The sequence below is a fragment of the Ctenopharyngodon idella genome, chromosome 20 (genome assembly GCF_019924925.1).
Source record: "Ctenopharyngodon idella isolate HZGC_01 chromosome 20, HZGC01, whole genome shotgun sequence".
Classification (NCBI taxonomy): domain Eukaryota; kingdom Metazoa; phylum Chordata; class Actinopteri; order Cypriniformes; family Xenocyprididae; genus Ctenopharyngodon; species Ctenopharyngodon idella.
In genome coordinates, this window is record NC_067239.1 from 32,663,620 (window position 1) to 32,688,518 (window position 24,899).

Consider the following 24,899-nt stretch of genomic DNA (forward strand, 5'->3'; position numbering starts at 1 on the left):
GCAGACAGCGTGTGGGCGTGGCCAGAGTATCACGCACAGAAATAGGAGACAAACATGTGTTGTTGATCCGCCTGGGAACCAGCAAAGGTTCGAATTAGTGTAATACATTTTTTATTTTATTTTATTTAATAAATATAATATATATATATATATATATATATAAATATTTTACACTTTAAAGTCTAGTCAGCAAGAATAGAAATGATACAGGCTTCAGCCAAAATGTTTTTTTTTGTTTTCCCCCTGTAATTTGCAGCCTGTTTCAGCTTTAACTGCTGCTAAGATTAACCATCATAAGAAATAAATGACAAAAAGCACAGAAATCTTAAGTTTATGTTGTGAAAGATATTAAATGATTTGTTTATATAATATTTGCAATTCATGTTGGCAAAATGAGTGTATATTAACATGTTTTGGTTTTGGTATACCTTGTGATATAAATGTATTATGCAACATCTGTAGTGTCTCCTCAACAAGAGAAAACAAATGAACACACACACACACACTCACACACACACACACACACACACACACACACACACACTCACACATTCTCTCCCCCTACCCATCACAAGAAACTGTGCATTTTTTGAATTTCAAAAAAATACAGTTTAGTATGTTTTTTAAGCCATTTGGTTTACGACACAGGAAGTGACCTCATGAACCATGTTTACGTTGTAATACCCATGTTATTATACACATTTGTGTCCTCATAAACCATGTATATAAGAACACACACACACACACACACACAATAGCATGTACAGGGTGAAAAGCAAGATCAGTATGGAGTACCTCAAGGCTCAGTACTAGGACCGTTGCTTTTCGGTACAAATTGGTAACGGTCCATGCTGTTCCAATTCCTGTAATGCCAACATAATTTTCGAGTGCATTCAAAAAGACTAAAAAATTACTTGAAAACACACAACACACACACACACACACACATATACATATATATCGTCATATTACATATTATGCATATAAGTAAATATCTCTCATATTCGCCTGTAGTGTTTCAATGGGAGAAAACATCTGAATTTACTCCCGCAGAGGGACTTTTGTTTAACTAACATGTTTAAAGAAGTGAAATCTTATGAAATGACGCTTGTATGAAAGAAGATTTACAGTCCAGCTGGTTCTTACAGGAGGATCAAACGCATCCGGTCATCTTTCTGCTCACTGTATATCCAGAAGCTGCAGTGATTGTGAGAAATATCATTCCGTCTCTGTCCAACACCACATGACTTCATAAAAGCCTCGTCTTTTCAAAGACTTCATGAGATAAACAGCCAGAGGTCAAAGGTCAAATGTCTCAGAAAGAAGTAAGATTGTAATTCATGGATTTCTTTTCAGAATGTCAGTGAAACATGTTTTTATTTGTACAACATTTCTATTCAACCTCCAACAGAATATGAATAATCCTGAAACATTTCACTGTCATGATCGGACATGAGAAGACAAAACTAACGAACATCTGCAATTTTATTCTCTTTCATGTCAGAGAAATCAGTGTCAGTCTGTGCAACATTAAAGCATGTCAGTAAAGTCACAGAATTGTGTTGTTTCCAGATGAAAAGGAACGTCTGCACTTTATGTGGTTGTTCTATAAGCGTCGCACGGTTGGCATAGCAACAGCAGTTAATGTTAGTTAATGTGTTTAACGACAGTGTGTGTCATATTAGTGTTGAGAGGAGAACTCTCTCTCTCTCTCTATCTATCATCTATCTGCTCAGTGAAGAGTTCTGTTGGGTTGGTTGACTGGTTTCCATAGCAACACAACACAACATGGAGTTCCTGCACTGGAGTTGTCAGGACGTGGCGCACTGGATCGAGTCTATCGGATTCCCCCAGTATAAGGTGAACTATTACTAAAAATCCAGCATACAGTGATTATATTTCAAGATATTATTTAAATATAGTGATTAGAGAAGGAGAGATCATTTATAATGCAAAGGTAACAAACACGTTCGAGTAGTTTAGTGTACCTGCTGCGTGTGACCCATCAGAACAGACCCGAGATCCGTGTTTGGGTCGTGATCCGTCAGTCGAGAAGCTCTGCTGTACAGCATTTACTCACCATAAAGCTTTGTCATCATTATTCAGTTGTGCTTTGTTAGCATCATCTGAGGGAAAACGCCACGCTTTCCTTCATCAGCAATATCTGCTGCATCATGCCAACAGGAGAAGACGTCTTGATGTGATTCAGTGTCTCACGCAGCTTTACTGATCTTTATATTTGATAAAAAAAAAAATATATATATATATATATATGTATTGGCATCAGCTAAAATGCTGAAATATATTCTCGAAAGGCGTGTTCTGCGGTTCTGTCCATTACATGGCACTGAGAAAGCACATGTTTGTTCAGGACGAATGACAGTCGTGACCTCAGTGAGTGTTTCTTCCCTCAGGCGTGTTTCACTGAGAACTTCATCACAGGCAGAAAACTGATCCATGTCAGCTGCATCACCCTGCCACGGCTGGGAATCACCGACTACCAGCATATGAAGGTGAAGCCAACGTCACACACTGTTTAAAAAAAAAAAATCAAATAATGACTGAAGTGATGATGTTTTCACATAGTCATCCAAGAATGTCACATTTCAATACTGTAAATATGTTCTGAGATTTAAACTGCATGACACAGTAAAAAATAACATATCAATTTGGATGATTGGGCAATTCAATTTATCAATATATCTAGCAACCACCCAGAACACATTAGGAAACACATAGCAACACCCTAGCAACCACCCACAACACATTAGGAAACACATAGCAACACCCTAGCAATCAAAACTCATGGCAATGCCCTAGCAACCACCAAGAACACATTAGGAAACACATAGCAATGCCCTAGCAACCACCCACAACACATTAGGAAACACATAGCAACACCCTAGCAACCACCCACAAACCCATTAGGAAACACATAGCAACCCCCTAGCAATCAAAACTCATGGCAATGCCCTAGCAACCACCAAGAACACATTAGGAAACACATAGCAATGCCCTAGCAACCACCCACAACACATTAGGAAACACATAGCAACACCCTAGCAACCACCCACAACACATTAGGAAACACATAGCAACACCCTAGCAATCAAAACTCATGGCAATGCCCTAGCAACCACCAAGAACACATTAGGAAACACATAGCAATGCCCTAGCAACCACCCACAACACATTAGGAAACACATAGCAACACCCTAGCAACCACCCACAAACCCATTAGGAAACACATAGCAACCCCCTAGCAATCAAAACTCATGGCAATGCCCTAGCAACCACCAAGAACACATTAGGAAACGAAACACATAGCAATGCCCTAGCAACCACCCACAACACATTAGGAAACACATAGCAACACCCTAGCAACCACCCACAACACATTAGGAAACACATAGCAACACCCTAGCAACCACCCACAAACCCATTAGGAAACACATAGCAACCCCCTAGCAATCAAAACTCATGGCAATGCCCTAGCAACCACCAAGAACACATTAGGAAACACATAGCAATGCCCTAGCAACCACCCACAACACATTAGGAAACACATAGCAACACCCTAGTAACCACCCACAACACATTAGGAAACACATAGCAACACCCTAGCAATCAAAACTCATGGCAACACCTTAGCAACCACCCAGAACACATTAGGAAAGACGTAGCAACCATTAGGAAACACATAGCAACCCCCTAGCAATCAAAAACTCATGGCAATGCCCTAGCAACCACCAAGAACACATTAGGAAACACATAGCAATGCCCTAGCAACCACCCACAACACATTAGGAAACACATAGCAACACCCTAGTAACCACCCACAACACATTAGGAAACACATAGCAACACCCTAGCAATCAAAACTCATGGCAACACCTTAGCAACCACCCAGAACACATTAGGAAAGACGTAGCAACACCCTAGCAACCACCCACAACACATTAGGAAACACATAGCAACACCCTAGCAATCAAAACTCATGGCAACGCCCTAGCAACCACCCAGAACACATTAGGAAACACATAGCAACGCCCTAGCAACCACCCAGAACACATTAGGAAACACATAGCAACGCCCTAGCAAACAAAACTTATAGCAATGCCTTAGCAACCACCCAGAACACATTAGAAAACACATAGCAATGCCCTAGCAACCACCCAGAACACATTAGGAAAAACATAGCAATGCCCTAGCAACCAAAACTTATAGCCATGCCTTAGCAACCACCCAGAACATATTAGGAAACACAGAGAAATGCCCTAGCAACCACTCAGAACACATTAGGAAACACATAGCAACGCACACAGATAAACTCACATTATCGTCAGTAACTGCAAACATCTAGTGTAAAACACACATCTGACAGAGAGAAACACATATGTGCTGCGTGACTGAAACACGGATGTCTCTGCTGTTTCTCAGACTATCTCAGCTCAGGTCGGAGAACTGCTCGGCGTCTCGGAGCCGCGCTGGAGTCGGAGCGTTGCGGATCCCCCTCATGATGACCTGACAGGTTTCCTGAAGATGAAGAGCAGGACCGGCCAGCACACAGATTCCCTCACATATGAGCAGTTCCTCATTAACAAGAGCAAATAAACCCGCTTCAATCAATCAAATCAAATCAATCAAAGAGCAGCTCTTGAACATTCAGTGTGTTTTCTACAATATGATTTTGAAGAATCACAACTGGAGTCCGTAAACACAACGAGTCCTGCATTAAACAGATGTTCACATGCTGAAAATAATGCATTATTGTCTTATTTCACTAGCGGCATCTGCTATTAAACTGATTATTATAAGCGTTCAAAACATAAAACAACTCATGAAACAGAAAAGAATGTAAATGATGTACAGAATTAGAAATTGCAATCAATAAAACTGTATAAATTTAGAACATTTAAAACGTGATGTGAACAATACTGTCTTCAGAAGAGTTTATAATGACTTTCATATGTCAGTGTGGTTTACTTTAAATTGATTATAATTTAAGAGCTTTTAACTGTTTAAAGGCAACAAAACATGCATTTATGACTCAAAACCTTATAGATACTGACAACTAACTCTGCATCTCCCTTACATTTATAAAATTGCATATATTTGAATGCTAAAATTCTGCAATCCATTGTTTTAATCCAAACAAACTACAGCATGTATCTTGAGGGAGATGTTCACCTTTACTCTGCTGTTGATTTTGTGATGGAGTTTCACAGGAGGATCAGTGTACTGACAGGACAGCAGTAAACACTTCAAATGATCGGTTTTGTTGCATGAGAATACGCAAGATGTGCACAGATCCTCCTGAGGCACGCACGAGCACATGCATGTTTTATTGATCTCAGATCAGTGCTGAATCTGATGATGTGTCTCGTGCTCCATCATTGTGGACTGACACCATCTGAAAACATCGGACTGTTTAGATCCGATCCGAATTCGGCGCAGCTCGCTCCCGTCTCCAGAAAGGCGTTTTCTCTGACAAACCGCTGGAGAAAGAATCTTAACCCTACTATGGGGAAGGCTTGCTACTTAATATTCATGAGACCGCACTTCGCTATTGGAGGGGAAGAACTCAACGTCAGCGAAGCTAGATTAATATTCTAGAGCCGCGCTTTCCTCATTGGACGATAACAACGTAACGTCAACACCATCAAATTAATATTATATAACAATATAATACAGTATTTTACAATAAAATATCGGAAACACTTTAGGTAACACGAACTAACAATGTGCAATAGCATTTATTAATCTTTGTTAAGAAAATGACAATTGTTTTTTGTTCATGTTAGTTCACAGTTAACAGATGTAACTTTACATTTTTAAAAATGTATGTTAAAAATGAACATTAAATAAGTTTAATAAATGCGGTTGAAGTATTTTTCATTGTTAGTTATGCTAACTACTAATGTTAACAAATAAACCTTATTGTACACTAAAAAATGCTGGATTATAAATAACCCAAGTTGAGTTGAAAATGGACTGGGTTTTGACCCAGCAGTTGGGTTAAATGTTTGCTCATCCTGCTGGGTAGTTTTATTTGACTCAACTATTGTTTAAAAATTACTGTATTTCTTGCTTAAAATAAACCCAAATATGTTGGAAATTAACATTTATTAATAATAATTAAGCAATAAACATTTATTAAATTGCTTGTTAATAAATGTTCACCTTTTGATTATTATTGTTGCCTCTAGTAATTATGTGTCTCATTTTTAATTTCCAACATATATTGGGTTCATATAGTAATTTTTAAACAATAGTTGAGTTAAATAAAACTACCCAGCAGGTTGGGTCAAACATTTAACCCAACCGCTGGGTTTGTCCATTTTCAACCCAACTTGGGTTGTTTTTAACCCAGTATTTTTTTAGGATGTAAAATGTTACCATAAACACGAATACAATAGATAACAAAATATAATTAATTAGTATTTCATAGACAGCCTTAGTCATTTAAACGCAACCTATAACGCCAAAAAAATATATATAGAGAGAGTATTAATTTATTTTTTTTAACATTATACAATATATAACATTGGAGGGTAACGTCTGAACGTCAGCGTCGTTTGATTAATATTCCAGAGCGAGCCGTCCAATTGGACGGTTACCAAGCGACTGTAGCATGACCTAATTAATATTCATAGCCCTCGCCCTCGCCGTACTAGGATTGGTAATTTGGGTGCATGCAGGCGTAATGCGGAGAGGCGATCCCGGCTGGAGCTGTCTGCGGTTTTATTAAAGGAGAACAGACACATCCTAATGATTATATACACTACACAGAGGCGTTTAATTAGCTTATAAGTCATGCACATGTGGAAGGGCATCGGAGGAGCTGGATGCGGGAGGATCTGATGTCCAGGGATCTATTTGGGTCATCTGGAAGAAGGAGGACCTGCTGAAAATGCGGTGACTTGGAAGATTTCGGTGTAAATACGGCGGGCTTTGCCTCTATGAAGCAAAGCTGATCCCTTCTACAGGTAAATGATGAGATTTTCTCCCTGATGCTTCTCCATCTTCAGATGCGCGTCTTCATGTTCTTCTCATCAGATAACTGAGATCTTGAGGGCAGGTTTGAGAAAGGTGACAACACGATGTAAAATAATATTTTTGCGAATGCAGTACACTGCAAGGTCACTAATTCTCTTTACCTGCTGGAAGCGCACTTGAAATGGATGCATCATGTTTCATTATCAATAAATCATGCGAAATGAATGTTCGGTGTATTATCGTGCTGGAATCGCGCCATCTCACAGACATGCTGCTCAATTACTGCAGTTTTACATTTAATTGAGTGGCAGATCAAGGTAAATCACCTCACACGAGGATTGGCCTTCAGAACGGGTGTCTTGATTCGTGTCTATTCAGGCTTGGGATAAATGATATTTTTCTTTGTTTTATTTTGTTTTTGCAAGAAAAATACTCTCATGACTGTTCGAGAGGATTGACATGCTTACATATAAAGACAGGCTCTTCTATTGGTAGTAATTGATTGATTTACCAACACCAGGGATTTAAAACGAGCCCTTCTTTATGTTAATGTTATTTAACCCTTTATTTGATTGGATGGGTGTTAAAGGCTGAAAATGTTGTATCTCAAATGAGAGCCAAAAATGAGAGTTGCCATCATTTACTGTACCTGTATGACTCCTTCTTCTGCTGAACACAGAAGATATTTTGAAGAATGTTGGGAATCAAACAGTTTCAGTTCCCATTGACTTACATTATATTTTTTGATCGAACAATGGACCCAAAACTGTTTATTCCCACCCTATTTCTTCTGTTAAATATTCAGTTTCACTCAAGAACTCATGGCATTCCAGAAGTAAAACTGTCTGGGCGGTTCATTAGTGCGCGACAGGCCTGCAGTGAAGCTGCCGTCTCATGATATCTGTATGGCATGTGTTCATGCAATCGCTCTTTAAATCATTTATGTTTGTCTGTCTGTCCATCGGCAGTCAAAGCAAAGGAATAACAGAATGGACTTGGCTTACTGCAGAAAACCAGCTGTTATAGTCTGATAGCCGCACGTCTCTCACTGCTGCAAAGAATCTGATCTCAAACGACCCTCGTCCATCTCACACAAGGTTTATAAAATCACGCTCAGACTGTAGAAGGCATGTATTATCCAAATGTAAAGACATAATACAAGCAAAAAAGGAAAAATAACCTACAGTATGCTGTTAGCCAATGGCGTGCAACTCAAACAAGAATGACCCAGCGAACAGGGAACGTTGTGTCAACGTTCTCTCAAAGTTATATACAAATGTTCTCCCAGTAATGTTAATAGAACGTTCGTTTAAAGTTATCTGGTCTTTACACTCTAAAAATGTTGGTATAAAAACAACCCAAGTTGGGTTGAAAATGGACAAACCCAGTGATTGGGTTGTTTTAACCCAGCACATTGGGCAAACATTTAACCCAATCGCTGGGTTAAAACAACCCAATCTCTGGGTTAAAACAACCCAATCTCTGGGTTAAAACAACTCAATCGCTGGGTTAAAACAACTCAATCTCTGGGTTAAAACATCCCAATCTCTGGGTTAAAACATCCCAATCTCTGGGTTAAAACATCCCAATCTCTGGGATAAAACAACTCAATCTGTGGGATAAAACAACCCAATCTCTGGGTTAAAACATCCCAATCTCTGGGATAAAACAACTCAATCTGTGGGATAAAACAACCCAATCTCTGGGTTAAAACATCCCAATCTCTGGGTTAAAACATCCCAATCTCTGGGTTAAAACAACTCAATCTCTGGGTTAAAACATCCCAATCTCTGGGTTAAAACATCCCAATCTCTGGGATAAAACAACCCAATCTCTGGGATAAAACATCCCAATCTCTGGGATAAAACAACCCAATCTCTGGGTTAAAACAACTCAATTGCTGGGTTAAAACAACTCAATCTCTGGGTTAAAACATCCCAATCTCTGGGTTAAAACAACCCAATCTGTGGGATAAAACAACTCAGTCTCTGGGTTAAGACATCCCAATCTCTGGGATAAAACATCCCAATCTCTGGGTTAAAACAACCCAATCTCTGGGTTAAAACAACTCAATTGCTGGGTTAAAACAACCCAATCTCTGGGTTAAAACAACCCAATCTCTGGGTTAAAACAACTCAATCTGTGGGATAAAACAACCCAATCTCTGGGTTAAAACAACTCAATTGCTGGGTTAAAACAACCCAATCTCTGGGCTAAAACAACCCAATCTCTGGGTTAAAACATCCCAATCTCTGGGTTAAAACAACTCAATCTGTGGGATAAAACAACCCAATCTCTGGGTTAAAACAACTCAATTGCTGGGTTAAAACATCCCAATCTCTGGGATAAAACAACCCAATCTCTGGGTTAAAACAACTCAATTGCTGGGTTAAAACAACTCAATCTCTGGGTTAAAACATCCCAATCTCTGGGTTAAAACAACCCAATCTGTGGGATAAAACAACTCAGTCTCTGGGTTAAGACATCCCAATCTCTGGGATAAAACATCCCAATCTCTGGGTTAAAACAACCCAATCTCTGGGTTAAAACAACTCAATTGCTGGGTTAAAACAACCCAATCTCTGGGTTAAAACAACCCAATCTCTGGGTTAAAACAACTCAATCTGTGGGATAAAACAACCCAATCTCTGGGTTAAAACAACTCAATTGCTGGGTTAAAACAACCCAATCTCTGGGCTAAAACAACCCAATCTCTGGGTTAAAACATCCCAATCTCTGGGTTAAAACAACTCAATCTGTGGGATAAAACAACCCAATCTCTGGGTTAAAACAACTCAATTGCTGGGTTAAAACAACCCAATCTCTGGGTTAAAACATCCCAATCTCTGGGTTAAAACATCCCAATCTCTGGGTTAAAACATCCCAATCTCTGGGATAAAACAACTCAATCTGTGGGATAAAACATCCCAATCGCTGGGTTAAAACAACTCAATCTCTGGGTTAAAACATCCCAATCTCTGGGTTAAAACATCCCAATCTCTGGGTTAAAACATCCCAATCTCTGGGATAAAACAACTCAATCTGTGGGATAAAACAACCCAATCTCTGGGTTAAAACATCCCAATCTCTGGGATAAAACAACTCAATCTGTGGGATAAAACAACCCAATCTCTGGGTTAAAACATCCCAATCTCTGGGTTAAAACATCCCAATCTCTGGGTTAAAACAACTCAATCTCTGGGTTAAAACATCCCAATCTCTGGGTTAAAACATCCCAATCTCTGGGATAAAACAACCCAATCTCTGGGATAAAACATCCCAATCTCTGGGATAAAACAACCCAATCTCTGGGTTAAAACAACTCAATTGCTGGGTTAAAACAACTCAATCTCTGGGTTAAAACATCCCAATCTCTGGGTTAAAACAACCCAATCTGTGGGATAAAACAACTCAGTCTCTGGGTTAAGACATCCCAATCTCTGGGATAAAACATCCCAATCTCTGGGTTAAAACAACCCAATCTCTGGGTTAAAACAACTCAATTGCTGGGTTAAAACAACCCAATCTCTGGGTTAAAACAACCCAATCTCTGGGTTAAAACAACTCAATCTGTGGGATAAAACAACCCAATCTCTGGGTTAAAACAACTCAATTGCTGGGTTAAAACAACCCAATCTCTGGGCTAAAACAACCCAATCTCTGGGTTAAAACATCCCAATCTCTGGGTTAAAACAACTCAATCTGTGGGATAAAACAACCCAATCTCTGGGTTAAAACAACTCAATTGCTGGGTTAAAACAACCCAATCTCTGGGTTAAAACAACCCAATCTCTGGGATAAAACAACTCAATCTGTGGGATAAAACAACCCAATCTCTGGGTTAAAACAACCCAATCTCTGGGTTAAAACATCCCAATCTCTGGGATAAAACAACTCAATCTGTGGGATAAAACATCCCAATCTCTGGGTTAAAACAACTCAATCTCTGGGTTAAAACATTCCAATCTCTGGGTTAAAACATCCCAATCTCTGGGTTAAAACATCCCAATCTCTGGGATAAAACAACTCAATCTCTGGGTTAAAACATCCCAATCTCTGGGATAAAACAACCCAATCTGTGGGATAAAACAACCCAATCTCTGGGTTAAAACAACCCAATCTCTGGGTTAAAACAACTCAGTCTCTGGGTTAAAACAACCTAATCTCTGGGATAAAACAACTCAATCTGTGGGATAAAACATCCCAATCTCTGGGTTAAAACAACTCAATCTCTGGGTTAAAACATTCCAATCTCTGGGTTAAAACATCCCAATCTCTGGGTTAAAACATCCCAATCTCTGGGATAAAACATCCCAATCTCTGGGTTAAAACAACTCAATCTCTGGGTTAAAACATCCCAATCTCTGGGATAAAACAACCCAATCTCTGGGTTAAAACATCCCAATCTCTGGGTTAAAACAACCCAATCTGTGGGATAAAACAACCCAGTCTCTGGGTTAAAACAACTCAGTCTCTGGGTTAAAACAACCTAATCTCTGGGTTAAAACATCCCAATCTCTGGGTTAAAACATCCCAATCTCTGGGTTAAAACATCCCAATCTCTGGGTTAAAACATCCCAATCTCTGGGTTAAAACAACACAATCTCTGGGTTAAAACAACTCAATCTCTGGGATAAAACAACTCAATCTCTGGGATAAAACATCCCAATCTCTGGGTTAAAACATCCCAATCTCTGGGTTAAAACAACACAATCTCTGGGTTAAAACAACTCAATCTCTGGGATAAAACATCCCAATCTCTGGGTTAAAACAACTCAATCTGTGGGATAAAACAACCCAATCTCTGGGTTAAAACATCCCAATCTCTGGGTTAAAACATCCCAATCTCTGGGTTAAAACAACTCAATCTCTGGGTTAAAACAACTCAATCTCTGGGTTAAAACAACCCAATCTCTGGGTTAAAACATCCCAATCTCTGGGTTAAAACAACCCAATCTCTGGGTTAAAACATCCCAATCTCTGGGTTAAAACAACCCAATCTCTGGGTTAAAACAACTCAATCTCTGGGATAAAACGTCCCAATCTCTGGGTTAAAACATCCCAATCTCTGGGTTAAAACAACCCAATCTCTGGGTTAAAACAACTCAATCTCTGGGATAAAACGTCCCAATCTCTGGGTTAAAACAACCCAATCTCTGGGTTAAGACATCCCAATCTCTGGGTTAAAACAACTCAATCTCTGGGATAAAACGTCCCAATCTCTGGGTTAAATCAACCCAATCACTGACCCAGCTTTTTAAGCGTAATAATGTTCTCAAAATATTATCACAAAAACATAATTTATACATCATTCATGGAACATTTTATTGGAACGTTTTTTATTTATTTATTAAGGAAACATTTTATTTGGACATTAATCAAACGTTTTTTAAATGTTTCTACTTGTTTCAGAACGTTCAGAAAACATTCAAAAGTTCCCATAATGTTTGAAGAACGATACATTGGAATTTGCATAACCAAGAAAAAACTTTTTAGAACATTTAAAAAACTGGATGTTTTCAGAAAACATTCAGAAATAATCTGAACACGTTCCTAAAATATATTTGTGTTAGCTGGGGAGAGGCGGAGCTACAGACTTTCAGTGTTGAATGACTAAAATCTGTGATATCAGAAGACACTAATGGAGAAGCAAACGGGTTTGGAACGACATAATGAGTACCTGTATTATTTTATTCCTTGAAATGCAGTGGTTTAGAGTCTTGCCAGCTTCATTGGGCTTGTGAATCGCTCATTTGAATATTTTCGCTGTAAATGTGTTAGACACGTCCTACAGACCCCAAATATTGCTAACATTTGTTTACTTTTAGATAAACTGGAGTAATATTCAAATAAATTCAGCAGATGTGGATGTCTAGGAGCAAAAATCATGTTAAAGGGATAGTACTGTCATCATTTACTGTACCTGTATGACTTTCCTCCTTCTGCTGAACACAAAAGAAGATATTTTGAAGAATGTTGGGAATCAAACAGTTTTGGTTCCCATTGACTTCTATTATATTTTTTGACCATACAATGGAAGTCAAAACTAATCAAACGGGTTTAATTACGTTTATGAATCGCTCATTTGAATGTATTTGCATTAGTCACGTCCTACAGACCCAAACTCATCTCTCTTTATATACAGTATTCTCACTGTCCTTCTCCGTCGCGCGTGTTTCCAAACACAAGTGACTCGCGGGAGATCCGTCATGCTGTTTCTTTTATGGCTCAGTGAGTGTTGGCTTGGAAAAATGGGATATAAAACAGAAAAAATATGTCTCTCTCTTTCTCTGAGCCGCCCAATAGCACATTCACAGCGGTGTTTCGGAGGGGAAGCAGCGACTACTGAAAATCCAGAAGCTTTGCCAACTAATGCAGCCAGCTGGTTGGCAAACAACATCAGCAACAATAAAGCGGCTGATTGGAAGGTCATTTGATATGCAGAGAGTGTGACATCATCACCCGCCTGTTAAACACGGACAAGAGAGGTCATTTATTTTAGTACATTATGATTATATGTATACACATAGATGTCATGAGACCTTCTTGCAAACAGTGTCACTTGCGTTTACTCAGTGGCTCATTATTTAAAGCTCTGGCCTTTTTATGTGACAAAGACGAATCGACCCGATCTTTGGTATGTTCGTGTTGTTCATTTCATGCATTTTATAGTTTAGCACGCTCCCCTTTTTCACTGCACCGTCTGTCTCGCTGTCAGATGTCAGGTGTCGCTGGCATACTTCACTTTTATTGCCTATTTTTACATGCAGGTCTCACTCCTCTATTGTCTGCCATGACAGTCTAATGATCCGACTCTCTCATGATCACAGGCGTGATGTATGGCAGGTTATTATCGCATGCGTTCGCAGCGCACTGCTTTTGCAACACCGTTGAAAGGCTTATCAGCCGTGACACTGTCACTTCTTCAGAAGACGTGAATTTCCAAGGTTACAAACGACAGAAGCGTCAAGAACTGATCTGCTGATATTTTAGATGCTCGTTCAGAGCGAGAAACATTCACTCCTCAGCCTATAAATTGGAGCGAACGCTCAAGGTTTCTCTGTAAAAGCACATCCCAGCTGACAGGGAACGTGGTGGCAAGGTTCTCTCAACGTTATGAACAAATGTTCTTCAAGTAACGTTAATAGAACATTTAAAAGTAACATTCCCATAATGTTTGGAGAATGGAACATTCCCTTAACGTTCGTATAACTAAGAAAAAATGTTTTTAAAACATTTAAAAATCTGGATGTTTTGAACATTTAAAGAACATTCAGAAATAATTAATGGGAACATTTGTAGAACACATTTTTGTTATCTGAGACAGTATAATATGATTAAACAACCCTGATTAAACATTCATAAGAACCATTCTAATCAAAACCGTAGTTGGTTTGAAATGTTATATCTTGTCAAGGACTTTAGAGTCATTCAGAGAATATGTTTCTCATCCTCTGCAAGTAATAAGAAACACGAGCGGCTATGAAGAACCGAGCGAAATCAATGACGCGTCTCTCCTCGTGTGGCATCTGTGTTGATGCTCTTTGTCTCCACTCGGTCTTTGGAGACATCAGACTAATTCTGATGAGTAACCGGACGGCCAGATGAGTCTTTCATCTCACCAAACACAAAGATGAAAGGATCAACATTATCATATCAAAAACACATCCTGAGCTTTAGTATAAATGTCCCCAGAAAGCTTCAGACATGATGTTTTGTGAGAAATAATTGTTTGCACATGATTATTTGATTTGTTTGTACGTGTATTAAAGATAGCAGAAAAACAAACCTTTAGTCGTGTAGCTCACGTGTGTTTCACTTTGACGTCATCTGTTACGCTTCAAAACATTAAAACATTTATACACATTTCTCTTCCTGTAAAATAGACATATTTATGAATAGACATTTAAATAAACATCGATGACTCATCTTGCATGCGGGGTCACATACACATTTTTTAGACTAAATTGACTAGCAATAAAAGCAAATTCTGCTCCAATGTTATGTTTTTTATAGAAAATACGTCAATGCAAGAAACTGAAAAAAAGAAACTGGCGTAGAAACATTTTTCACACTGAAATTAAGAAATGGCAAGTAACCCATTGATTTTAACGCAAAATTTTGATCCAGTAATGTTCAAAAAATCATTTTTTGGAGTTCAGTGAGATTTTTAAATGTTTAGTTTTAATTGTTTTAATGTTTCTGAAAGAGTCTCTTCTGCTCACCAAGGCTGTTTATTTGATCAAAAATACAGTAAAAATTGTGAAATATTATTCCAATGTAAATCAGCTGTTTTCTAAGTGAATATATAGTAAAGTGTAATTTATTCCTGTGATCAAAGCTGAATTTTCAGCATCATTACTCCAGTCTTCAGTGTCACATGATCCTTCAGAAATCATTCTGATATGATGATTTGCTGCTCGAGAAACATTTATGATTATTATCAATGTTGAAAAGAGTCATATTTTTGTGGAAACTGATACATTTTATTTTTCAGGATTCTTTAATGAATATAAGAATATAAGAATTTTGAATATTCAAAAGAACAGCATTTATTTAACATTATAAATATCTTTACTGTCACTTTTGATCATTTTAATGCATCCTTGATGTATTAATTTCTTTCTAACTGGTATATTTAGAGTTTTTGGGCTATTTGGCTTTTCATAAAATATACTTTTAAGTGTTTATTTTATTGCACTTTATCTGTTTTCGTCTAGATTTTGAATTGCAGTGCATATCTTTAAAAGTTTTTATCTCCACTTCCGCAGCACTTACACACACCAGAATTTACAGTTTTATTCCTATCTATATTCTGAAGGTTTTTACTGAGGGTTTTGTTTATATCTGTTCATATGATATTTATTTTACATTTTATTCTTAAAACTTTTTTTTCTGTCTGTTGACAGTATTTAATGGAGTAATAATAAGAGAAATCCAAAATCCCCTCAGTAAAAGCTCTAATGCTGTAATGTCAATAAAATCAAACAAAACAATTTCTTTCACACTCACATCTCTGTTTCCTCCACAGGTTGTTTAACCAATACCCACAACCCAGATGGAGATGCTACTCATTTATTTGATGGTTGTTGTAATGGCGTTGAAAGCCCAGAAGATCCAAGTTTGTCCCAAGCGTTGCATCTGCCAGGTTCTGTCCCCAAATCTGGCAACCTTGTGTGATAAAAAGGGGCTACTGTTCGTCCCTCCAAACATCGACAGACGCACGGTCGAGCTCAGACTGGGCGACAATTTCATCACGGGCATCAAGCGTAAGGATTTCGCCAACATGACCAAACTGGTGGACCTGACTCTCTCGAGGAACACGATAGGCTCCGTCGCACCTCACGCTTTCAATGACCTGGAGAACCTGCGCGCACTTCATCTGGACAGCAACCGCTTGACGCATATAACGAACGATACCTTTAGCGGCATGTCCAAGCTGCACCACCTCATTCTCAACAACAACCAGCTCACACACATCCACATAGGAGCGTTCAACGACCTCCTGGCTCTGGAAGAACTCGATTTGTCCTACAACAACCTGGAAAGTGCGCCTTGGATCGCCATCCAGCTCATGATCAGCTTGCACACCTTAAACCTGGACCACAACATGATCAACTACATCCCCGAAGGAACCTTCTCTGGGCTTCAGAAGCTCAAGCGGCTGGACGTCACCTCCAATAAATTGCACAAGCTTCCACCCGATCCGGTCTTCCAGCGCGCAGGTGTTCTGGCTACATCAGGCATTTTGGGCCCGACGTCTTTCGCATTGAGTTTCGGAGGAAACCCGCTGCATTGTAACTGCGAGCTGTTGTGGCTCCGACGGCTGCGGCGCGAGGATGACCTGGAGACCTGTGCGGCGCCGCAACATCTCGCCGGACGCTATTTCTGGACCGTTTCTGAGGAGGAGTTCCTGTGCGAGCCGCCGCTCATCACTCGACACTCGCAAGAAACCCGCGCGCTGGAAGGCCAGCAGGTTTCCTTGCGCTGCAAAGCCCGTGGCGACCCGGATCCCATCATCCACTGGATCGCTCCCGACGGGAAGCTGGTGTTCAACTCCAGTCGTACCGTCATTCACGCCGATGGAACCCTGGATATCCTGATCAGCACAGTGAAGGACTCTGGATCTTTTACCTGCGTGGCTTCAAACCCGTCTGGAGAGGCTCAGCAAACAGTGGATCTGACCATCACCAAACTTCCGCATTTCACCAACGACACCAGTTTAGTTCAGGAGCCGGATCCGGGATCGTCCGACATTGCGACTTCTGCCAAGACCGGCGGAGACGGAGGCTCTTCGATGGGCAACACTAAGGGTGGACAGGAGAAGAGGGTCCTGATCTCTGAAATCACCTCTTCTACAGCTCTGGTGAAGTTCAACTTTCAGCGGAATATTCCAGGGATTAGGATGTTCCAGGTCCAATACAATGGCACTTACGATGACTCGTTAGTGTACAGGTAAGACTCTTGGTTTTAACACACCTTTAAGGCAAGAAACTGCAGGCAAAACATTGTTTTTTATGCACTGGTCAATTCTTTTCAAAAGTTTTTGGGCTTTTCATAAAATACACTTTTTTAAGTGTTTATTTTATTGCACTTTATCTATTTTTGCCTGTAGATTTCAATTGCACTATATATCTTTAAAAGTTTTTATCTCCACTTCAATAGCACTTACACACACCAAACTTTACAGTTTTATTCCTGTCTATATTCTGAAGGTTTTTACTGAGGGGTTTGTTTATATACTGTTCATATGATATTTATTTAACATTTTATTCCTAAAACATTTTTTTCCGTCTTTTGACAGTATTTTCTGATTTATGGAGTGATAAAAAGAGTAATCCAAAATCCCCTCTGTAAAAAACTTTAGCTCTAATATGTAAACAAAATCAAACAAGAACATTGAATCTGGCTTTATCTAATGTTCAGATTTATGTGCTGGAACTTAGTGCATATTTAATTAGATAATGCCTCTTTTGCATATTTAGACATAATTCAGAAAACTTGGAATACAAAAATGTTTGCGATTCTAATCAACTGAGGAAGTATAGCTATATCTATTAGGTTTTTTTTTTTTATCCCATTCACCTTTAGTGTCTTGTTTTGAAGTGGACCTATAATGCCCCATGTCCCCAGAATGTGTCTGTGAAGTTTCAGCTCAAAATACCCCACAGATCATTTATTACAGCTTGTCAAATTCCCCCTTATTTGGGTGTGAGCAAAAACACGCCGTTTTTGTGTGTGTCCCTTTAAATGCAAATGAAGCTGCTGCTCCCGGCTCCCTTTCCAGAAGAGGGCGGAGCTTTAACAGCTCGCGCTTCGGTTGCTCAACAACAACAAAGCTGGAGAATCTCACGCAGCCAAAATGAGGATTGTCAGTAACGGTGTTCAGCCTTACATTGTTCAAACCGGAGTCGACACTGATGGAGAGACTCAGGAAGAAGTTACAACTTTTAGACGTTTCTGAATGGTTAGTGGATAAATTTATGTAGTTGCTGTGGAGTTGATTCAACTCATCAACTAGCATGTGCGTCATGTTAATCTTTTCTGTTGAATTGACCCTCGTTTGTGAAGCAGTCCGGCGTAAAATGACGGCATGACAACAACACTCTACTACAACAACTCTTCCTCTTCTCTAAAGCAGCCCAACATGGCCTCACCCCCTTTTGTTGTGTGTTATCGGGGGCGGAGTTTATGTAAATTTTAGGGTTTGTGATGTCACTAACCCGGGAAAAGTTTGTTGTAGTCCCTACCAGCTGTTTGTTGTAGTCCTTAAACATTACACACTAACTAAAGTTAAAAAAGTGAAATCATAATCAACCACCCCTTTAAATAATGCAGTTTCAGAGAACTGTGAATATAGTACAGAAATTAAAACAAGACAAGAGTCTGCTGAAGCTTCTTTATATAACTCCCATAATTTGTTTGAGTCACGTACGGCAGGTTTGTGAAGTGTATTTGGTGAAGCAGCCCTTCTCGCCTCCCAAGCAGCTCAGCTGGCCGTACAGACTATAAAAATGATGGTGGAGGAGAGAAGAAAGTGCACTAACTGAGCAGCAGTAATATAAACGGTCTGGAGGGTTTCAGCGGCTCATGAAGGGAGATTTGGCTCGGAGTCTCATTTACAGCCGCTGGGAACGAGAGAGAGGCTGCTGCTTTATGGCTTTATGACTATATGCTCTGCTCTGCCGGACTGCAGATAAGCTTCACAAAATCACCTTCAGATGAGGAGTAGGGTTGAGAAAAATTTTTTTATTAATGAAGCCATATAAAGTTATGTTCCGTTAATGTTGCACCATGCATTCTTCCTCCTGCAAAGACAGAAAAGACTAAAATACAGCGTTTCCTCAATTGCTCTGCAGCAGCGCACAACAGCTATTGACCCCACAGCTCGACCCGAGAGAATGACTCTTATGAGCCGGTTCTTTATAGTCGATCAAAACCATACAGCACAGCAAGTGTAGTATGATTCCCGAACAAGTCACTCTTATGAGTCAATTTGTTTTAGTGATTCAAATACATCAGGTGATGAGTGTAGTCTCACCGATTCCTGAAACTTTTGAGCTGTTTTTTTTTGGTAATTAAAACTTTTTACTGTTATCCCAAGAGACTTACTGACTGGTTGTTCATGATAGCATGTAGTTAAAGATACATGTTATTAGTTTTGTCTGTTGTATTTTTTTGTTTGTTTAGTAGCCTATTATTATTTAATATATATTTAAAGCCTATTATTGGACTGCATTTATGCTGCCGCTAAAAAGATAGTGAAGAAAGTGTGTTGACAGACTTTTTAATGGAAGTTTTTCCAAATAAAATGATATAGGTCCAAGTTCAAATGCTAAAATAATAAATCAAATTCTCAAAACAGATGCTCAAATGATGAATCAAATGCTTTTTTGTAATTCAAAGTGATTTGCTATCAAATATTCTCATCATTTACAATTGGATTTTAATTTATTTCTCTTTTTTCTTCATCAAAAGGTCTTTTGTTAAATTCTTTACTATTACAATAATATAATAGACTAATTATAATTAATTTTGTCTGTAAATTTGTTTCATTTGTTTAGTAGCCTATTATTATTTCAGAAAACTTTAAGTCCTTAAAACAACTATTTAAAAGGTTTTTCCTAATATAATTAAAATGAAAAATCAAATGTTTAGATACTCAAATAATCAAATTCTCAAAACAGATGTCAAAATGATAAATCCAACATAAAAATGCTCAAATAGTACATCAGATTTTTAAAATAAATGCTCAAATAATAATTCAAATGTTTTTGTTGGACTGGTTTGAAATTGATTTAGCATTTTTTTATCAAGACACTGCAGGCGAAACTTATGTTTTGAAAACGTTATTTCTGAATGTTCTCTGAACGTTCAAAAGATCCAGATTTCAGAAAAACACCCATGAACCATGTATAAATAATGTTTTTGTGCTAACGTTTTGAGAACATTATTAAAGAACAGATAACTGTGAACAAACGTTCTAATAACGTTACTGGAAGAACGTTTGTGCATAACTTTAAGATTTATCGTTTTTCTCACCATTTGCAATTGCATTTCTTCCTCTTTTTTTCTTCCTCAAAAGGGCTAGAAGAATAGTTAAATTCTTCCAATCAATACATCCCAAACAAGATCAGATGATGAACAGTTGTGAAGTTGTGTCCCAAATTACGTACTATACACTATGCACTTATACTATGCACTCCACCGTCTAGTGTATGAATTATATACGTTATTTTGTCTCCCCCTTCAGTACATAATTGAAGCTGCGACCATTGAGTGCATGAATGTTTTTCGGTTAATTAAAGGGTTAGTTCACCCCAAAATGAAATTTCTGTCATTAATTACTCCCCCTCATGTCGTTCCACACCCGTAAGACCTTCGTTCATCTTCAGAACACAAAATAAGATATATTTGATGAAATCTGAGAGGTATATGACTCGTCCATAGACAGCAATATAATCAACACTTTCAAGGTCCAGAAAGGTACTAAAGACATCGTTAAAACGGTCATGTGACTGCAGTGGTTCAACCTTAATGTTATGAAGAGACGAGAATACTTTTTGTGTGCAAAAACAAAACAAAAATAACCACTTTATTCAACAATTTGAACTGTTGTCATACGCAGTTGACATAGTGCAGCGCTTCCGTGTTTACGTCCAAATGCTGGCTCAGTATTGGCCAAAGTTGATCACGTGATCAGCATGACGCATGTGTGTGATGCTGACGCAGGAGCCGGCCAATAATGAGTCGCCGTTCTGACGTAGAACCTGGAAGCACTGGACGTAAACAACGTATGAGAATGACACAGAAGAGAAGAGATTGTTGAATAAAGTCATTATTTTTGTTTTGATTTTGCGCACAAAAAGTATTCTCGTCTCTTCATAACATTAAGGTTGAACCACTGCAGTCACATGACTGTTTTAATGACGTCTTTAGTACCTTTCTGGACCTTGAAAGTGTTGATTATATTGCTGTCTATGGATGAGTCATAAACCTCTCGGATTTCATCAAAAATATCTTAATTTGTGTTCTGAAGATGAACGAAGGTCTTACGGGTGTGGAACGACATGAGGGCGAGTAATTAATGACAGAATTTCATTTTTGGGTGAACTAACCCTTTAAGTGCACCATCCGAGTATTTGAGGAATTCAAAGCGGTGCACAAGTACACGAACTGAGACACACCTTCAGTGTTGTACTAGCTTTGCACTTTGCATTGTTCTAGCCGACATTTTTTGTTGATTGCTGTTTCTCTCCTTGCAGAATGATTCCTCCGACCAGTAAAAGCATCACGGTCAACAATCTGGCGGCAGGCACGATGTACGACCTTTGCGTTCTGGCCATTTACGACGACGCCATGACCACGCTCACGGCCACACGCGTGGTGGGCTGCGTTCACTTCGCCACAGAGCCGCAGTACCTGCGCTGCCACTTTATGCAGTCGCAGTTCCTCGGCGGCACCATCGTGGTCATCATCGGTGGCGTCATCGTCGCGTCCGTGCTGGCCTTCATCATCTTCCTCATTGTGCGCTACCGAGTGTGCCAGCAGGAAGGGGCGGATAAAGGTGTGGAGCTCGGCGACATTCGCTCGCAGTCCGAGCTGCAGGTCTGCGGCGTCATCAAGTCCATGTCCAAGCAGATCCTGGGTCCGGATGCGTGTCGGAAGGTGTCGCCGCAGACGGAATCGGCCCCATCCCGGCCTTCCAAACCTGCTCTTCCGGACTGCACCGTCACCACGTCCGCCGCAAGCCACAGTTGGCATCCCGCCTCTCCTAGCCCGCTACGTCCGGTGCGTGCGGACACGCAAATCAACGTAGAGCCGGACAACACCAACAAGAACAACTCGGCCAAGGTGCATCCCACCGTACGCGCCTACTCGACCATGGTGACGCCGGCGTCCAGACGAGCGCAGCTCCAGAACCTCCACCACTACAAGACGGTGCCCGTGGGCTGTGTGCGGGTGAGCCGCCGTCACTCCCTCAACGTAGACTCGTGCAAACAGCCCGCGTATATGAGCCACCAGCACCCGTCTGGCAGCCTGAACCGCTCCAAACGCAGTTTATCAATGAGCGGCGGGGATATTCCCCAGATGGACGCCGGCGAGAGACGCAGCGGGAGATCCTCGCTGACCCAGTCGGAGTGGGTCCTAGAAAGCACATTATAATGGAGGATTTTGCACTTCACTTCTGTGGTTTTAATAGCGTTCCAGGCCACTTTATGTGTTACACTGCGATTGATGTTCTTCCTCAGTGTTTCTGTCTTGTTTTCCAGCACTAAACATTCTTAAATCAAGATACATTTACTGGAGGAGCAAAATGACTGAAAAATTCATCAAAATGAAGTGAGTTTGTGCTTAAAACAAGAACAAATATCTGTCAGAGTCAGAAAAATAATCTTGTTGTCCCTTTGAATTAAGATTTTTTTTGATTCCATTGACAGATATTTGTTCTTGTTTTAAGCACAAACTTACTTCATTTTGACACATTTTTCAGAAAGCAAGACTTGATATCTTCAGTCATTTTACTTCTCCAGTAAATGTATCTTGATTTAAGAATGTTTAGATATTGGAAATCAAGAGAGAAAACTGAGGAAGAACATCGTGTTTGCAGTGTATAGTCTCAGACTGTCGAGTATCAGACTTTAAAATCAGACGTGGATCGAAAGGACAATGTACAAGCCGATGTTTTTTAAGCACAAATTAAATACTGTTTCCTGCATATAGTAAAATAATACTATGACTTGTATATTTCTTTGTTTTATGGAATAATACAAACACTGCATACAAACATGTTACGTTGTGTAAAATAAAATGTGAAAATGATACAGGTGTTGATGTGACGTTCATATGTTAATTATGCGTTGTGCATTAGATATAAATTAGTTTTCTAATGAGAGTTTAATTTTCTGTTGAAATGTTTTAATACGTAAATCAACTACGATTCAAGATGATTTTGAAGAATCTGAGATGATGCCTCCCATGGGTTTCAAGAATGTTTTGCTAACGTTCCCATTACAAAAATGTTAAAGGTTATTTCTGAATGTTCTCTGAATGTTCAAAACGTTGAGTATTGTTAACTTGTGAGAACATTAAAGGCTCGTTCACACACATAACAGTAACTATAACTATATTAGCATCTACACCAATACGCTTCATCCTTCTTCTTCTTTGCAGTTTTGTCGTCTGTCTCTTTAAAGCACGATTGATTCTGATTGGCTGTCAATCGTCAGATGGAAAAAAATCGTTCTGAAAGTGATTCCAACGCAGTGCTGCCAAGTCTGCTTTTTTCCGCGGAATTGGGCTACTTTAACACTGTTTCCGCAGGTTGTTTTTCATGTCCGCGAGTCGTCGTTGGTGTGAACAGGCCTTAAAGGATTAGTTCACTTCAGAATTAAAATTTCCTGATAATTTACTCATCCCCATGTCATCCAAGATGTTCATGTTTTTCTTTCTTCAGTCGAAAAGAAATGAAAGGTTTTTGAGGAAAACATTCCAGGATTTGACATGGGGGTGAGTAAATTATCAGGAAATTTTAATTCTGAAGTGAACTAATCCTTTAAATGCTCGATCTCTTTAAAGCAGGATGGATTCTGATTGGCTGTCAATGTCTTTATCGTTCATCAGCTGGAACAAAAATCGTTCTGAAAGTGATTCCAACGAATCTTTTAAAAAGAACATTTTTTTAAAATAGTTGTCGTCGTTGGTGTGAACAGGCCTTAAATGAACATTCCATTTTTTCATTCTGCAAACATTATGCGAACGTTACTTTTGAATGTTCTCAGAACGTTTTGAAACAACAAGTAAATAGTAATGGTTAAATACGTCAGTCAGATGTCCAAATGAAACATTTCAGAATGTTTTGAGGGCTGCTGTAGCTAGAAATGGCTTTTACAATCAGCTGCTCGGTTTTTCCATTTGATATTTAACAGGGAATGCCTACAAATCTCACTGCAAAATGGCACTTAAGATCAAATGCAGTCTTGCAGGGATCCGACCGACCGGGTGAAGACGATGTATTTGATGAAGCAGAACATCTCGTAGTGAACGCCTGCAGCACTGAATGCTGGGTAATTATTTTTAGAAGTGTTAATCCTTGCGTTCCTCAGGAGCAGAGAGTCTGAGAGGCGAAATCCTCTATTTGTTCAAAGAAATGGCAAGAAGACGATGAAAGAAGAGCAGTTTTGTCCCATGAGTCCTGTGATTCACCTTCCACTCAGACTCAAGACGGCTTTACACTCTCTCTCTGTCTCAAGGTTAAAGAGCAATGTCCGTCCATAAGAGAAAAAACAGTCCATTTCACCTCTATATGTGAGATTGTTATGCTTGTGGACAGATATGAGATGCATCAAGTTGTGGAATGAGTTACAGAATGGATGGGCTTGTTAAAATGAGCCGCTGTT

General features: G+C 39.4%; 1 protein-coding gene and 1 long non-coding RNA gene across 2 annotated transcripts; both read left to right on the forward strand.

The window, feature by feature from the left end:
• The first annotated feature begins 166 nt into the window (after positions 1 to 166).
• LOC127501979 (uncharacterized) lies at positions 167 to 5,173 on the forward strand. Its single transcript, XR_007926745.1, has 3 exons — positions 167 to 1,860; positions 2,415 to 2,513; positions 4,441 to 5,173. It is a non-coding gene; the product is annotated as an uncharacterized LOC127501979 (long non-coding RNA).
• Positions 5,174 to 6,660: 1,487 nt separating this feature from the next.
• On the forward strand, positions 6,661 to 23,322 carry lrfn5b (leucine rich repeat and fibronectin type III domain containing 5b). Its single transcript, XM_051874248.1, has 3 exons — positions 6,661 to 6,989; positions 16,031 to 17,454; positions 21,765 to 23,322. The coding sequence occupies exons 2-3, from the start codon at positions 16,058 to 16,060 to the stop codon at positions 22,663 to 22,665; spliced, it is 2,298 nt and encodes a 765-aa protein (XP_051730208.1). The 5' UTR covers positions 6,661 to 6,989; positions 16,031 to 16,057; the 3' UTR covers positions 22,666 to 23,322.
• The last annotated feature ends 1,577 nt before the right edge of the window (positions 23,323 to 24,899 follow it).